This window comes from Dermacentor andersoni, chromosome 7, assembly GCF_023375885.2.
Source record: "Dermacentor andersoni chromosome 7, qqDerAnde1_hic_scaffold, whole genome shotgun sequence".
Taxonomy (NCBI): Eukaryota; Metazoa; Arthropoda; class Arachnida; order Ixodida; family Ixodidae; genus Dermacentor; species Dermacentor andersoni.
In genome coordinates, this window is record NC_092820.1 from 70332747 (window position 1) to 70350625 (window position 17879).

Consider the following 17879-nt stretch of genomic DNA (forward strand, 5'->3'; position numbering starts at 1 on the left):
ACGAGCATGTTTATTGACGGTGAAGCTCACTTCTTGGGAAAATGGGATGCGACACTTTTATTGTTCCTATCTCTGCTATTGTAGAACCATTTCGAAAACATTATTCCAGTAGAACCCTCCCTAGAGGGCACGTAACAACTTCCAGCTTAGAACCACAATGCGCTATGTGGCGTGGTGACCGGCTCTTTAAGGGCGCCAAGAATTCTCGCGTGCCCGCGTGTATTTGGAACACCATCCTAGAAGCTCAAGCGCAAGGTTGAACCTCGATATCGCAGTCATTGCTTCACCTGGGAAACTGCCAGTTTTTTGCTTAGTACAGAATTTCCTTTTTATTATCGCCTGTCGCAGGTAGCGCAATTCTTGTCATTCAACTAGATTATTCAGAACGCAGACATAATTTGCATGAAGAATATAAATGTATATTCAAATAATTCACCAAAAATCAACTACAATCTTTTTAATTCATTCCTTTACTGCACATGTTGCATTACCGAATTGTAGCCGGTGAGGTGGCAAGGCAGAGACGCTTTAAACAAATTTTCAGAGCGCAGCAGTTTGCAGATACCCATTCCCAAAGTTCACGGTGAAATCCATGCGCATTCCCGTTACGTTTGGTCTTCGATGCATAAAACGGCGGTTTCTTAAGTAAGTGCAATAATAGCGCAGTTTTTATCGCAAGTTTCTTGGAGCATATCTTGACACGTGTAAGATCCTACGAGTTCGTTGTAAGTGGATGTGTTTTGCAAGCTCACCGCCTAAATTTCGTAACATGGACAATTTCGTAACAAAATTTCGTTCAATAACGTAAGTAATTAAACTGGTAATTTGTAACTTTTTGTTCATTAGTCCAATATGCGTTTCGATTTCTGGTGCTTGTAACGTACGCCGTGTCGAGTAATCTATGCCAAAGACTAAAGTGCTATCAGACACAAGCGTTTTTTAGACATTCTTTGAGCTAGCTAAAAAAAATAACCTTGTATCTGCTCCCATGTTCTTCCCGTTCGTTCACTAACCGTATAGCTTTTGTCGCCGCCAAACGAATGCGGCTCTAAAAGCTCACCAGTTCCATTACCACTTCGGTGCTTTGTGTTTCGATTATCTAAATTGATTTCCCAATTCCTAAAGGGATCGACGCACGTGCAACAGGAGGGTCGGTGTAACTTGAAAATGGATGACTTTCCTATCACAGTGAACATCACCATAGTTGGACGCTAAGCTGGCTTCTCTTTGCTTTTATTCCATTCTGAACCTGGCAAGATTGTTTTTTAGGAGTGATCGAGCGAGCGCTCCTCGTGCAGTCGTACTCGTGCCTCCCGTACGGCCCACGCGCCCTGCACCTCTCCGTGAGCCTGTGCGGCGTCGCCTACCCCGTCGCCTGCGCGCTCGCCATGTTTGTGGCACTGCGGCGGACGCGGCACCTCTGTGCGCAGACGCTGGTGGGCACGCTGGGTGCCGCCTACATCACGCTGACCGCGGCCACCAGCCCCAACTCGCCGCTTGTGGACACCGACGCCGGAGCATTCCTAGTGGTGAGTGCACCGTGTCTGTTTGCGCGAGTGACCGAGAATGCGAGGCCCACGTCGCCCTGATGATGACGCATTCGTCGCCCTGATGATGACGCATTACCCCGGAGAAGTGAAAACGCGACCGGGCAGACTTCGTAACTGGTTGCGAAGGGCCCACATGTCTAGTTCGGGCGTTTCTGGAAAGCAACGTTTTCTTTTCCGTCGCAAATGACCGTCAAAATACCATGCGATATCTTTTAAGCATTCTGAAAGTTTTAAGGATCACCTGTTGCAGATAACGTAATTACATTCCTTCAGCTAGATTGTTTAGTAAGGCGGACAAACAGTTCCGTAATAAATTCGTAACTCATATTCAACTAATTAAGTAAGATGACTTGTTACCTTATTATTAATCAATCTACGGCGCATATTGTAAGTCACACATCCTAGGCGATGAATTTGTCCGGCGTATCCACTTGGAATTTATTTCCATAAATGACACCAGTTTGGAGATATACGCCATCAATCTCTGCGTGGAAATGCACTCTTGTTCCATTTATATTTTTACAAAAACGCTCAGTTATGCATTGAATCACAAAAGTAACTGCAACGACCATGCATTTCGTCTCACACTTTGGGAAATAATATCTCGATACTGGTGTCATCCTGGAACATGATTTCAAATGTATACTTCTTGCAAACTCGCAAACTGCAATAACTGCGGTAAAGTAATGAACTAAGAAGTTATTTCGTCAATTTTCGTTAATTTGTTGAATATCTGTTTCGATTCCTCGTGCTAATAATGTCTGCGTCTTCGAATAAACCTGTTCAACGATAAGAATATATGCTCTCTGCAATAGGCGATTTTTAATAATTCCATATAACTTAAAAACGATCATGCTGTATAAAGGCCCCCTTAGCGTGTATCAATATTTTTTTTCCTTTCTAGGCTGAGCTCTCTCCTCTCTGTACTTTCCTGTTGCTCGCAGAATTGTGATGCTCCCTGATCGTTTCGTCACCATAGTGGGCTACGGATTCTTTCTGGTGTCGAAGTAGCGGTGCATGCCTTCATGATTTACCAATGGACGGCGCACGGCCGCACTATAGATTATGAAGCACCACGGACTCTTGTAATAGAGCGGTGAGTTGGCCTAGTTGGTGGATGTTCATCTTGTAAAAGGGTATGCTGCGCTAAACACGCACGAACAAAAGTAGAAGTGGACAGGTCTTGTCCTGTCCACTTCTACTTCTGTTGTCCGGATGTTTTTACCTTGATAGCCCCTTTTCACACCCTGACGAAGTGCCTTGATACATGTATCAAAGCGCAGCACCAGTAAAGACCTGCACGCCTATTATAAAGAAAACTAAAACATGTGGCCCATACAAGGTATGTGACGTGTGTGTAGTGTTAGTTAAGGCATCTGCGGGAGGGGGATGCATATTACCACGAATATAGTGTGCCCTCCCGCTACTTTCACCATGCGTGTGTTATTATTCACTGTGTAAAGTCACTCCATCGTCTAATTTTTAGCTTTACCTGGAGCTAGCACGTGCACTTAGTTGTGCGCTTTCTTCTGGGCTCACATTTCAAAGCACCATAAAATTATAATGATGACGATGATAATGGCGATGATGACAATATTGCTAGGAGTGGACAAGTGTTCGCTGATTGTAGCGTTATTATGATACCTTTGACAACCATACGAAAGTAAGATACCCATGAAGCTAAAAAAATTAAAATTCATTAATGTACTTGTCGAGCCTCGACGGGCAACTTATAGACTTGGGCAAGCGCCGTAGTAGCTCTAAAGCTATCCAGTTCTGTAGCTCAGCAAAAGGTCACGGGTTTAATTTGCCACCATGGTAGCAGCATTTAGGTAGATGCTCCTGTCTACAGATAATTTTAAGTAGCTCGAGGCGATCCGAAAGGTTCACAGCCCACTGCTTCTACGTCCCTGTATGAGCTTGTGTCAATGGATTCGCAAAACCTCGTCAGTCAATCAATCACCTTTAAAGTCAGTCATATCACGAACATTCTCCACGAGTACGACTGGTGTTGAACTATAGTCGATAGTGAAATGCGTATATGCATCTTTTTAACTCAGCTTATTTATCAATGTTTCAACTGCCAGCTATGCAACTTCGTACCATCTATGTAAATCTGAAATTTCCCACAGCGTTTGGCTTCCATCATTGTAAAACACTGAATAGGAATTATAGAGAATATGCTTCTGGTATGCCAAGTTGGAGCACGGTAGAAGCCAGTCGAATGTGAAGTGAGAATCAGGATGTGGCCTGACGAGCTGTCATGACCACGATGGGGTAACTGAATTGGCAGACGGATAAAGCAAATCAATTTTCTAGCTGTTCACTGATGTCGCCGTAATGAACGTCGCAAACGTCCACAGTATATGCTTTGACAGAAGGCGTAGCGGAGGACTCAAGGTTAATTTCCGCTATCTGGATTTCGTTAACGCACTCCTTAAATGTGATTGCAGCAGCGTACTTGAATTCCACTTTCGTAGAGGTACCAGCAGTCATACAGTCATTACGTAATGAAGGAGTACAGGAAACATACGTGGTAATATTGGACAATATGTACAAAGATTACCTATCAAAAAAGGGGTCAGGCAAGGAGACGGAATATCTAATGCAATTCACTGCATGCTTGGAAGAGGTATTCAAGCTATTAAACTGGAAGCCTTAGGTGAGGTTTAACGGTGAATATCCCAGCTACCTTAGGTTTGCAGATGGCATTCTCCTCTTCAGCAACACGGGGGACGCATTGCAACAAATGATTTAGGATCTTAACAGAGAAAGGGTAAGTGTGGGGTTAAATATTAATATGCAGAAGACAAAGATAATGCTCAATAGCCAGGATCGCCAATCAGCCTCTAGAGCATGTGAAGGAGTACGTTTATCTAGGTCAACTACGCACAGGAGACCCCGATCATGAGAAGGAAATTTACAGAAGAAAAAATGGCTCGGAGGGCATACGGCAGGCATTGCCAGATCATGTCTGAGAGCTTACCACTATCATTGAAAAGAAAGGTGCACATCACTGCATTCTACCGGTGCTAACATAAGGGGCTGAAATATGTAGGTTGACAAAGAAGCTCGAGAATAAGTTAAGGACCACGGAAAGAGCAATAGAGTGATAAATATTAGGCGTAACGTTAAGACACAGGAAGAGAGCGGTGTGGATCGGAGAGCAAACGGGGATAGCCGATTTTCTAATTAAAACTAAGAGAAAAAGCTGGAGCTGGGCAGGCCATGTAATGTGTAGTATGGATAACCGGTGTACTATTAGAGTTACGGAATGGGTGTCGAAAGACAGGAAACGCAGTCGAAGGCAGCAAAACACTAGGCGGGGTGGTGAAATTAAGAAATTCGCAGGCGCATGTTGGAATCGGCCGGCGCAGCACAGTGGTAATTGGAGATCGTAGCAAGAGGCCTTCGTCATGCAGTGAATACAAATAGGCTGATGATGAAGATGGGTGACTGATCGCCGAAGTCTGTTCTTTTTAATTAGTTTTCGTAGCCAGTGATAGGCCCATTCCGCAGGACTCCCTGATGCTAACGGATGGTAAACTGGTGCATATCATACTAAAGATAAGGAATATGTGAATACTCGAAACTTTGGAATAGCGAATCTAAAAGTTTCCTTTTCAATTCGAAGACCGAATCCAATACTCACTATTCATGAATACACTTATTTTTGGAATACCTTTCGAATATTTCAAAACGTCAACTATACGCGCACCCAGTTAAACCTAAAATTGGAGCAAAAGTACGGTAAGTTTTCATCCCCGCGAGCATATCATAGACACCTGTGTAGACACTTGTGAAAACTTGTGTTGTCAAGGAGGCTACATTGCTTAGGTAGCCATACTTTACAGGCTATACAGCGATCATACGCTCTCTATGAAGGATCTCGTGCATGCGAAGAAACTACTTGTTTGCTTCGAGTGCTCCTTTTGTGCATTTATTATAGAACGCCTTAATTTTATTTTACTATGTAATGACAGAAAATTACTAACTTCACGAATACTAGGATGTGAACTTTGCGTCATAATAACTGTTATAATGGCTCTTCATTACTCTAAAGATATTCCAAACTATTCGATATTTGATTCGATGCTGAAACTACGCGGCGATTCATATTTGATTCAATCTCAAAAATCACTATTCGCACAATACTCAATGTAAACAGAATTGGCGACTATTGCTGCGAACGACTATTATATCTGCCTCTCGAGGACACTGAACTCGACTCAGCACTGCATGTCCTTATCCTTAGTTTGCGGGAACAACTCAGTTTCAGTTTCAGTTTATTTCTTTAATAATAAGGATACATACATGCTTACATAAGTATACAGAAGGAGGTCCCAGAGCTTGTGGCTGAAAGGGGACCTCCTGTTAGAAAATATATACATTAAAGGAAATACAAGGCATAAAACAGCAATACAATAGTCACTATGAGGAAGATTATTCAAAGTATATGTACAAACTGTAAAGTAATATAAGGTCAATAGCTAGTCGTACAATTAAAACAGTAGTTTAAGACATTCCCAACAGAACAAACCAAAATACTTATAAAGGCTATAAATGAGAGAAAAAAAAACTAAAGAAAAAAGAGAAAAGAACGGCAAGGAAATGAGGAGTGAAGTGAATAGCTTAGATATGTGGATTATTTTGGCTATCTAGTAGAAAAGTGAATAATGTTTTCTTGAAGAAACTCAAAGACGAAGAGTGCTTGACATTTAATGGGAGGCTGTTCCAAGTGGATAATGCTGCGAAATATCCAGATTGTTTTCCATAATTAGTATGTATTAGTGGCAATAAGAAATTGTTGTTAGCTGCAAACCTTGTGCGGTTCAAGTTAACCAAAGTAGCCGCAGAAAATATATTTACTGGAGAAGGATTACGTATTACCTTAAATAACGTTATGGCTAATTTATATTTAACAATATTTTTTACTGAAAGTATTCTGTGGTTAACAAGCATATCGGAAGCACTGCAGTTGAATGAGCTGAATGACAATATCCGGATGGCTTGATTCTGCAAATGCTGTAGTGGTGCTATATGAGTTGGATATGTGTTACCCCATGCTGTAATGCAATAATTAAGATGGCTGTGAATAAAAGAATAATACAAGGTCAGCAATGTTGGTTTGCTAAAATAATATCTAGATTTAAGTAAAATTCTAATACCCGGAGAAATTTTGCGCTTCAAATAGGCGATATGCTTTGTAAATTTTAGGTTTGAGTCAAGAATTATTCCTAGAAATGAGCATTCATTAACTGCACTGATGTTAAGAGAGTTTAGGCTGACAGTGGGAATGAACTCTGGTGTCCTGTGATTCGAATGAAAAAGCATAAAAGACGTTTTGGTAGGATTTATGCTTAGCGAGTTAACCTGGCACCACGTTAAAATATTTTTCAGATCAGTGTTTAGCTTAGTAGTCAGGGAAATTAGTGAACGATCGGTTGCAAGTAATGTAGTGTCATCGGCGTAAAGAAAGGCCTCAGTTTCTGTTAAACAACCGGGTAAATCATTTATATAAAGCAGGAATAGTAGCGGGCCAAGTACAGACCCCTGCGGGACCCCTTTATTGGTTGTTCTGAAATTAGAAAGTGAGGAACTAAAATACACAGCTTGTTGTCTATCTGTTAGGTAACTTTTTATAAGTGCTAATGCTGGGCCATCGATGCCTACTGCTCGTAGTTTAGTAAGTAAGATGACGTGGTTTATTGATTCAAATGCTTTGGATAAGTCGATAAAAATTGATCCTGCGTAGAAACCGGCATCTATAGCGCCTTTTATTTTATCCGTGAAAGAAAGTATAGCACAATCAGTTGAGGATCCTACCCTGAAGCCAAATTGATTTGGCGAAAGAATGTTAAATTTTGAGAAGTATTTGGTTAAGCGTTTTTCAATACCTTTTTCGATAATCTTGCTACAGAAAGGAAGAATAGCAATAGGGCGATAATTACAAATGTAGGAGCGGTCACCCTTTTTAAATACTGGAATAATTTTTGCTTTTTTTAGTTGACTAGGAAATACTCCAGTCTTAAAGATCAAATTGATAACATGAGATAACGGGCGAGCGATAAGATGAGCTACTAATTTAATATTAATAGAACTGATTTCGTCCAGACCTGCTCCTGTAACCTTTAAATTTTGTATGATATTAATTATTTCATCTGGGCCAGTTGGAAATAGGTACAATGATTGTAAGCATCGCTGAAATGATGGTTGATTATCAGTGGTCTGATCAGAAGAATGGTCACAAAAGAACTCATTAAATGCGTTCGCGATTTCATCTGCTTGTTCATACGTGGCGTCTGATGAATGAAGTGTACTTATTGGTTTAGCCCGATGGGTTCGGTTCAAGAAGGAATTTATTACATTCCACTGCCGTTTTGAATCTGCGCCGGCTTCAGCTATTCTTAATTCATAATATTTTCTTTTGGCTACCCTGAGCAGCCGATTTAGCAGGTTACAATAGATCTTATAGCGAGTTTTGAGTCGAATGTTAAAAGGGCGGTGTTTAACTTTTCGGTACAGGTTATCTTTTTTACGTAGGCTAGTGAGTAGACCATTGGTTAACCAAGGGTTCTGTAAAGCTGGGACATGCCTTCTGCATTTTACAAAGCTTGTAGAATTAACGATACATTTCTTTATGTTCTCCGAGAAGTCATTAAATGCAAATTCAGCGTTTGATTCAGAAAACACAGAACACCAATTTAGCTCACCAACGCGAGCGATGAAGTCGTCTTTATTAATCACGGCTTTATAGAATTCATGACAAGGTTTATGTAATTGATAAGGAAGTTTAAAAAAGACAGGAAAATGGTCAGTGATGTTAATTTCAAGTATACCGCAAACTGGAGGGCACATAAGGTTGGAAAATATGTGATCTATTAAGGTGGCCGAAGCCCCTAAATGACATCTAGTTGGAAGCGAAACCAATGATTCGAAGCCAAATCCATGAAGGCAGTTAGTGTAGGCAGTAGTAGCAGAGCTGCAGTCCAGCAGTTGTTGCCAGCGACGGTGTATACGCGTCACATGTGCATAGCTGCCAATGCCGTTCGTTTGTGTAAAAGCTTCTGCTATGGAGCAATTAAATGTCTTTCTAAAATCAAATCTTCAGACCTTTATTTTGGCAACGAAAATATATTATGCCCACGATTACATAACACAAGATTACTTGATCAGTCTATTAAAAGAACGGTAGCAATGTCGGTCACAAATAAGAAATCAAAACTTAGCTTCCCTTATGGTTTTGGAAATGGCATTCTTACGACAGTAACCGAAAAGGAATACCTTGGTTCAATTATTTCTGATGACCTCGGCTCAATATACCCAAGTCCAAAACACAACCAAAAAGCAGAGAAGAATTTGTGGTTTCTCAAGCGCGCCTTCCGTTTTCAAACTTCAGATACCATGTTACTCGCATATGAGGTCCTTACCCGTCCGATCTTGGAATACGTAAACAACGCCTGGTTTCCGTATATGCAAAAAGATATACGAATGCTCGAATCGGGGCGGCGAAAAGCGGTTCGCTTTATCTACAGCAGCTATCGGCGCACTGGTTCCCCCACGCAGCTGCTTTCGCGTACATGCCTAGACACATTATCAAGTCAAGTTCATGTATCAATTAATGCATAATGCATTCAACATGGATCCTGCTACTTACTTTTGAACCGTTCTAGAAACACGCGATTTTTTTTCTTTATTTATTTGGGCAAAACAAATACAAGGTTTGCCCGCAAGGTAAGGCAATAGGAGGGCGTGAACCTCCTAACTAAGGCATTTATCTCGCTGGAGCAGCAGAAGTTAAAGTTTACCAGTGAAAACCAAATACAACTAATAAGACAGAGAACATGAAAACTATTTATAGCAAGATTTTCACCACATTGCAAGGTATCAATGTTTGCAAAATAGCAAGTAACTAAATAAATGCAGTACTGCAAGAAAAAAGAACATTCTGTTACTAACAAAAGTTATAAATTCGGAATATAAGATTTATAACGTCACTATTGACATCAATAATTTAAATCTCCGTTAACATTCGTTAAACATACTGTGATCAGAAAATAGTATGTTTTGTATTGCGTGTTTAAATTTGTGAATTCTTCTACAATTTATAGCTTCGTCTACAATGTTAGGGTACGTATTGCATAAACACATAGTTTCATACTCGATAGTTCGTGTGCCATATTTTGTCCTTAGTTTCTTTATTACTATTGAAGTGCGACGTAGGCTGTATCTTGTGTCTCTACTCAGGTAACGATTTGAAAATTGTTCAGTGTTGCTGGAGACCTTTTTAAATAGCCGTATGCAGATCTTTGTTGTGTAAGATTCTCTAATATTAGTAATGTTGTAGCGCATCATTAATATAGAAGATCCTATGTATTGTCATAAGCATGTCACCCGTTACGATAATAATAATTTACGATCAGTTACGATAAATGAATACTCTTGTATTAAGCAGATATATTACTGCTCTTTACTTGCCCGAGCCATAGGGGAACGAAAAGCCCTAGATTTATTTACAACTTCGCCGGGGGATACCCTAAAAAGTTCATTCAGCTCACGACTGCACCAGTCCCGTCAACGAGCCATATTTCACGACCGTCTTGAGTCTGTCGTTCATTTATGTCATTAAGTGCTAGATGTGCACTACTTCTATGAATGTATGAATGAATTCTTTGCGATATGTGCGAACGCTTGCTCTGATGACCAAAGTTGGCGGCTCTCTTCGGCCTCTCGTGTTCCACCCTCGGTCTGTTCACTTACGGAGGCTTTCATTTCTTGTATTTTCCACATTGCTCTAATTTCTATCAACCCTAATTCACCTTAATCTAATTAACTCCACCTTAATCCACCTTTCTCTAATTTTACCAACCTTAATCAATTTTAGTGCTCCTTAATCCACTTCACCTTCATTCACTCTACTTCACCTTAAGTAGCCTTAGTCTAGCTTGTCCTAATAATTCACTTTAATTCACCTAAATTCACTTTAATTCACATTTATTAGTCATAATTACTACTTGACACCGTTGTACATTTACTATCTTTTGTGTTTCAACTGGCATCATACAAGACACTGATGACGTCACATCAAATTTTTGTACTGCGCGTTGCCGAAAGCAACGCCGGCTTTTCTGTCTTATGGGAGACATAATTCTTTCGCATTATTAAGGCCCCCTTTGAGCACTGTACTGCCTAGCAGCAGCCAATGAGCTATAATATTTTAAATTCCGGCGGGAAAAACGGAGTCACACATAGCACCGTGTCCAGCCAATAAGTATGCTGAGCCGAATTGAGATAAAAAAAAACGTTCCGCTCGGCGCAATAACCAGCGAGCGCACGTTAATCTTATCAGTGAATTACATCTGCGTGAAAAGCGTTTGGGCACAGCCCAACCGAGCATGCAGGCTCGCCGTTCGGCTAACATCTACCACTTTGTTTTTCATTTCTAGAGTTCACTATAATGATAACAACTTTGTACCTAAACATTGTTTGTTTCTTTCTTTTTTATTTGAGCAGCGCAGTAAGTACGAGCTGTAATCAGCCTTTGAAAATAGGTACACTACTGAAATATTTCTGTCGTCACTGCATTTTATTCGCAGGTTACTTTTCACTGTGCAAGAGGGCTCGCAAAAGATTTACGGCTTCCATAAAGACGCACACTTTAAAAGTTCGAACGGCAATCGAAACGGCTTTTGGGCCATGCATATTACTAACGTTCATCTGCGCTGTGGCGCGAGGTGTGCAAATCACTGCACGCATATTTAAAGGAATTCGCAGGAAAAGACGCACGGAAGGAAATAAGAGTACACGAGCAAGAAGGACGTTCACTTGAAACTGATCGCGCTTGAAACATCTACCCGCGAACTTTGAACCCCAGGCGATGAGATCACTTTCTTTTTGACAAAATGAAACTGATCAACAAAACACAGCAGCTTTCATAAATAGCATCCGGATAGATGCGATAACATTCTTTCTATCCTAGGTAGATGGCACCACTAGCAGCATGGTCGGGGCGATCGATAAAACGGAAGGCAGGGAGGGTTGAGAAAAGGTCGCACTTAAACAGCAGGTTTTATTCAGGAACAGTAGCTCCTTTTACACGAGATGCAAAGACGGCACACTGATAAATAAATATGAATGTGCGCTAAGCTGGCGAGTCCCCAGGATTTTCCTTTCGAGATTGCCCATTTTTTCCGCTTGTCACTTCGGCATCCTCAGAAAGTGGCGAGCAGTCACAATCCCTGCAATGGGCCGGCACTTCGGCGCCCCCCATTGCTGGGAACCTTAAAAGATTGTCATTGCGACAGCGGCCCGTCCAGACGATATAGGCTTTCAAACAATTACGTGGAATCTTCTACAATTCCTAAGTTCTACACGGCCGCATGGCTTCGCGTGTCTTTTTTGAGGCACCGATTTCATTTTTTTGTCCACTTGCAAGGGTACACAGCCGGGATAGCCTGTAAGGCTCGAGCTGTAAAGAGAAGGTCTACTCTGCAGTTTCACCCAATTCCTCTAGGTTAGCGAAATAGCGTGAACGTAAGGCGTCACGATATATCGCTCTGACCTCTGCTCAAGTCGAATACTGAATAGTTGAATCAGCCTAGATGACTGTTTGTCGTCGGCCCTATTCAAAAGGGTTGCCATTAAGAATCATCATCACCTGGGCTTGCAATTATAATATTAACAAATACGTAAAGTTCAGTGAAAGATTTTCCAGCTGCAGGCGCCTCAATAGTGGGCTTTGGTGTGTACATTCAGTTGATTATTCATGTAGTGGCGAACTCTGGGCGACAAGCCAATCTCCTTCCTTTGCCACCGAATCGGCCATGTAGCTCGTCACTGCCGCACCTTCTGGACGTAGCCGTATTGGAGATACTTTTCCCCATCTCTTCGCCCGTATCCCTATCCTCGCCGCCTCTCGCCCCGCCGCCTGTCTCCTATCTCCGATGTTCCTGTTCATAACACTCCTCCGGCTCGCTCGCCGTCTCCTCAGTGCCCTCGGTCTCCGTCGCCCCAGCCACGCGGCTATTCGTCGCCAACCAATTATAGACCCTCCCGGACGGAAAACTAGACCTCGTTCAATCCCTCGTTCCCAGAACAAGATACGGCTGTCCAGAAGACGACAAAGAGCATATGCCGCCATGTCAACTTATAAAGTCATAACAGAAAAGCCATAATAATATTCTGTGTTTAGGATTGCTTATCATGTTAAGTTATCGACCCTCTGGACTACCTACCTACTGTACTACTTTTCCTTACTATTCAGTCAAGTTTGTGATTTAACACAATTCACTGCGGCAAGGCTTAAGCCGGGGGAAGGTGATAGCACGTTATTCATTCATCTGGTTGAGATGGGTTTTCGAAACGCGCATTTTACTCATGACCACTATAGAAAACATATTGTAAAGATAGTCTTCACCCCCTCTAAAGTCAAGAATTTAAGATCGACAATGAATTGCCTTTAACGTGAGAAAGTGTTCGTTCCAGTGGAAGAAATAATGCGGAGTTTTATGGAAGTGTTACGCGGACGTAGAACAAACTAAGGCAGCAGAGCAGACAAGACAAAAACACACGAAACGTAAAACAGACGCACTGAGCGCCGAACAAGTGATCGAGTTTACTCTTGGTGGAAAATATTGGTTTCGTGAGCAAACGAAAGAGCTACACTCGAGTGGAACCGTGCACTTCGGAAGGAGTCAACATGGTGTCGCTTTGTAAGCGGTCATCTGCAAACCCTCCCCTTAAAAGACTGTGACTCAAGAATAATTCAGTGTCTTTGTTGGCAGCTGACAAAGATGGAGGGCTTGTTCTCGTTTCAAAGCATTGGTTCGTGCCCACGGAATTGAACAGTGTTTGTTCTGCTTGTGAGGAGCGCCGTGCCGAGAGCTTGCACAACGCGAAAAAAATGCTGAAAGCTGAATAAGATGCGGAAATTAGGAAAGTTCTTCATGATAGAAAAGTCTCTTGATGGCTAAGAAGCTCTCTTTGGAAATGTCATTCGCCACAAAAACGCATAAGGATGACTGCCTTGATTGTGTAATTGTCTAAGAAAATGGCACGGAGAAAAAGACTCTGGCGTTGTTCTTACAGTGCAGCTTGGAACTTTTTAAGCATGGACAACAATTTTAGCTAAAAGAATTCGCGAGGAGTGCTCGATTAGCTTGAGAAATTCACGAGCCAAAGTATTTGATCCTTGTCCGTTGGTGTCAACAATCTTTATTATTCTATCCCTCATGACAAGTTGTTCAACTCTGTTAAACATTTCAAAGGAACCTACGGAACGATCTCGTTTCAAAACATTGCGTTGTCAGCATTGGCAGGTTCCTTCATCTGCTTTCACTCTACGCTCGGTCCACGTATGGATCATGTAATTGGTCCGTTTGCCTACAGAAACAAGGAATCTGCACTGTTTCAGCTATTGTTCCTATATTATTAGGTATTTGGCTCGACGAGATCAACAGTTACTGGAATAAATAGATGGATTGGCATGTTTATCCGTTTTTACCTATGTTGATGACTATTTAGTTCCTGTAAACTGTGGCTAGCAGGGCTTGGCTGCTTATGTCTGTATGCCACGTGCGTATTTTTCTGAAACCTGAAGCATTTAATTTTAAAGTACGAAGTACCACAGCATAGTTTCATGGGTCCTTGGATTTCGCTTTGTACTTCTCAACCCGTGTGTTCTAAGCCTACCAACCCCGAACCAACAAATTGTTACTCCCCTATAGTCCGGCACATTCTAGGTTTGTGAAGAGAACGGCTATTTGGTCAGGTTTTGTCAACTACCTCACTGAACCATGCGACAACATGTGTGAAATTGGTTTTCATATATAGGCTTCTGGTTCCTTAGTGATGCGTGGTACCCAAAGCGACATCGACCATCCCGATAGGAACACGCTGAAGTGAGCAAAAACGATGGCAGATGAAAACTAAAGTATCGGGAGAAGGAAAAGAATGTTTCAGTTATCCTGCATACGCACACCACCTCTCACGATCTGAAGAAGGTTGGCAGATAGGCAGAGATGGATGTCATCTCTCTTGCGCCGAATGACCTTACTTATCTCTGCCAGTAGGTTAATAATTGAGCTAATACAGCTCGATGCTGCACTAAGCAACACCGTCAGATGTTGGTCAGCTGCTGTGAAACTGGAATACGTACAAGTTCACTGTTCTTTAACAAATTTTACATAGAAAAAATTGCTGGCTCGCCCGCAATCCAGAGTTGAGGCAATAAGCATGAAATGGCAACCTGCAAAGCAGATTGGTTGGAGATGATACTAGCCACAATCTTAAAAATGGCATAGTGTCTGTTAGCAGCGGCACATCTTACCATATCACACCGAACCACGCCATACTGTACACTGGTCCATATGGATTCTGCCAAGCTAGAAGAAAAATATCAGCTGAAAGTGGCTCTTCATGAAGCGAAAGACGCCAGGGAGACCGAGCTCACTGCTGAGCTAGAAGAAAAGCGCCTGAAGAATGCGCGACAAAACGTCTCAGCAAATCTGGATCCTTGCTTCGTGATCTAGATGCGAGAGGTAATGTGTTGGGGCCGTGATAGAGCAAAGGGCGGGCTTTACGGAGCTTTCGCTTGCCAAGGCTGGCTGCCTGGCGTAATGCTCTCTCCTAACTTTTACAGTGCAGCTCTTAGAACCACGCTGGCGTTTCTCTTGACGTTCGCAGAAGACAAAGATAGCATCGCACGCATGAAAAAAAAAAAAAATCGCTGAGCTGGGAGAGAGCTGAGAGAGAGTGACAGCAGAGTATAAAAATAGCATCCCGCATCACAGGCACGCGGCGAGGGTGGATGGAGCCCATGAAGGGAGAAGGATCGGCGCAGGGGGTACACACGTGTTGTCACGTCATTGCTCTCCGATAAAAACCCGCGCGCTCGCTTGGGCGGATTTCAAGAAGCTACCAGGGGCCCTATAACGTAAAACTATTCCAATATGTTTCTATTCCAATCTCCTGACGTCAAATTTGCGTAACCACCGACTCAAGCACCGGGTGGTCACCCACAGGGTTGTCTGTACAGACCAATCAAACACTCTCCTCGTCCATAGGAGGTCACTTTTGTTTGCTTGAAAAACGAATAACATTGCCTACACTGAGCGGCTTGTCGTATCTAATTGGCTGACAAGAGGCGAGGAGAACGCTCAAGTGGAGAGGGATCTGCTGGGGCAGAGCCAGTGCACTGAAAATCGATAACTGAATGAAGAGGGTGGTGCCGGCGTCTGCGATTGGTCGGCTTTCCCTTACATAGCTTGTGGTGGCTGGTCGAAAACCGCGGCGGCATGCAACGCAAGCTCAAGAATGACGCTAAACGGGACCTCAGCAAAGAAGAGTTGGCCGACTGAGGTGGTAAACGTGCCGAAAGTGCTCGAAAACGTTACACGGCCACGCAAGAAGTATTATACGCAAGTACACCCATGATCTCCGGCAGGTGCGAGTAGCCAGCGTCTCAGCGATCGGCGGCAGCCATCTTTTTTACCTTTCCGAACGGGGCAGCCTGTGGCTATTCCGAAGAAAATTCACTTTTGTTCGGCATATTAATGCATTGTTATCGCGTACACGTCACTTTGACGCGGTGAGTTTGTGCAGTTTTGTGACGTTGCGTGACAGGCAGGTGAAGTGGGTGCAGCCCGAAAGCTTTTTACCAATAGCCGAGGGCTAATGGCGAAAAGGGGTCGAATCAGAAATAACTGTCTTTTTTTTCTTCTTTCTGTCAAATCATGCATAATCAGTGTGTACACATCATATCAGATGGAAAGCTATCGCGGTTTTCGTGACGTCGCCTGTGTGTATCACGTCTACCTTTCGTCCTCGTCCTTTTCACGCGCTATAATCCTCACGATGTCTTACTAACAAGCCCAAATCACTGCTTTACAGCATTTCATTTCTAGTAGATCGGGCTCCTTTCTACTTGTTCCTCGGGACCCAGCAGCAACTGTCGCGTTTATTGCCAGCGCTGTTTGCAAATCTCGGTCCCTTTCATTTTGTCTTCGAAACAAGATGTTGCGGCGATAGCGTCTGTGTGTATCACGTCTCCCTTTCGTCCTTGTCCTTTTCACGCGCTATAATCCTCACGATGTCTTACGAACAAGCCCAAATCACTGCTTTACAGCATTTCATTTCTAGTACATCGGGCTCCTTTCTATTTGTTCCTCGGGACCCCGCAGTAGCTGTCGCGTTTATTGCCAGCGCTGTTTGCAAATCTCGGTCCCTTTCATTTTGTCTTCGAAACAAGAAGTCAGGTTGAGATTAGAGACTTGACCTTGCTGTTATTTTGTGGCCCAGTTTAGGCGACTACAGCAAAGCGCAGGGCGAGCTCACACGTGCAGTATCGGCCAATAACCAGAAATTAGCCACGCATGTGGGTTCCGCGAAAAGGGGACCCGGGCAACATTCAAGCGTGAAGATGAAAGGTGGGGATTGCTTGAGGTCACCGCCACCGCTAATGCCCGTGCACTTCTCAAATATCCCGTCGACGGTCTCGGTCACGGAAATTGGGCGACGCGACACTGCCCAGCCAGTTTGATGTTTGGCATCCGCGTGCGCTTGCTAAGAATGCCCGTGAAAATGGCGGTAGCTTTACCACTTAGACTGCTACGGCCGAGGAATGCTTTTGTGTGCGATTGCCATCGGGTCCCAATTATGGTGTTTGTATTTCTAGCGAACCGGCACACAGCTGCACGGGAGACAGATTTCTCAGTACTGGCAGGGTAGCCCGCTGTCCGGCGGATATGCAGTCAATAATCCGCGATTTCACGGAACATTCTCGGCAGCTTGCATGGCGGCCGTTTGCAGGTGAAAAGAGGGAAGACATCAGGGGCCGATACTCGCAGCCCAACGTAGGGGAGAGGGAGGTGGCACGTGTCTTTGAGAAATCCTATCCCCTGGCGTGTTCTAAAGAGTGCCACTGTTTCCACCAATGCCGTGTGCGGCACGAAGGTGGTTGTGCTATTGGTTACAATAATGTGGACTCGCATGTGTGATTGGCTGGTTTGCGAATCCTTTGTACAACTGAGGGCTTAAAAAGTCATGTTTGGTTGTGCGGAAGAGGGCAGAGCTTCGGGCTTGGGCTCAGACAGACGCTTCGGCGTTTGAATAAAACGTCAATTCGTCGGACATCGGCTCTTCCTTCGCGCTGCCACAGTGCACTCGAATCATCGAGGGGCGCCGGCTTCGGACCTTCGACACCTTCCCTCCTTGACTAGCATTGAAGCTACAAGAGGACAAGAGAAAGGAAATTAACTCAAGATGTTGCCACAAGAATAGCGCCTGTGTGTATCACGTCTCCTTTTCGTCCTTGTCCTTTCCACGCGCTAT

At 43.3% G+C, this 17879-nt stretch overlaps 1 protein-coding gene across 7 annotated transcripts in view; it reads left to right on the forward strand.

Moving 5' to 3' along the window:
* LOC126534326 (solute carrier family 52, riboflavin transporter, member 3-A-like) overlaps positions 1-17879 on the forward strand; it is a 54322-nt gene that overhangs the window by 33307 nt on the left and 3136 nt on the right. For all 7 annotated transcript variants that reach the window (XR_008613286.2, XM_055072810.2, XM_072289215.1 and 4 more), the window contains one exon: positions 1299-1529. Coding sequence is in view for 6 of the 7 variants with exons in the window: in XM_055072810.2 (XP_054928785.1) it covers positions 1299-1529 (231 nt within the window). In the remaining variant the exon portion in view is untranslated. The remainder of the gene's footprint in view (positions 1-1298; positions 1530-17879) is intronic.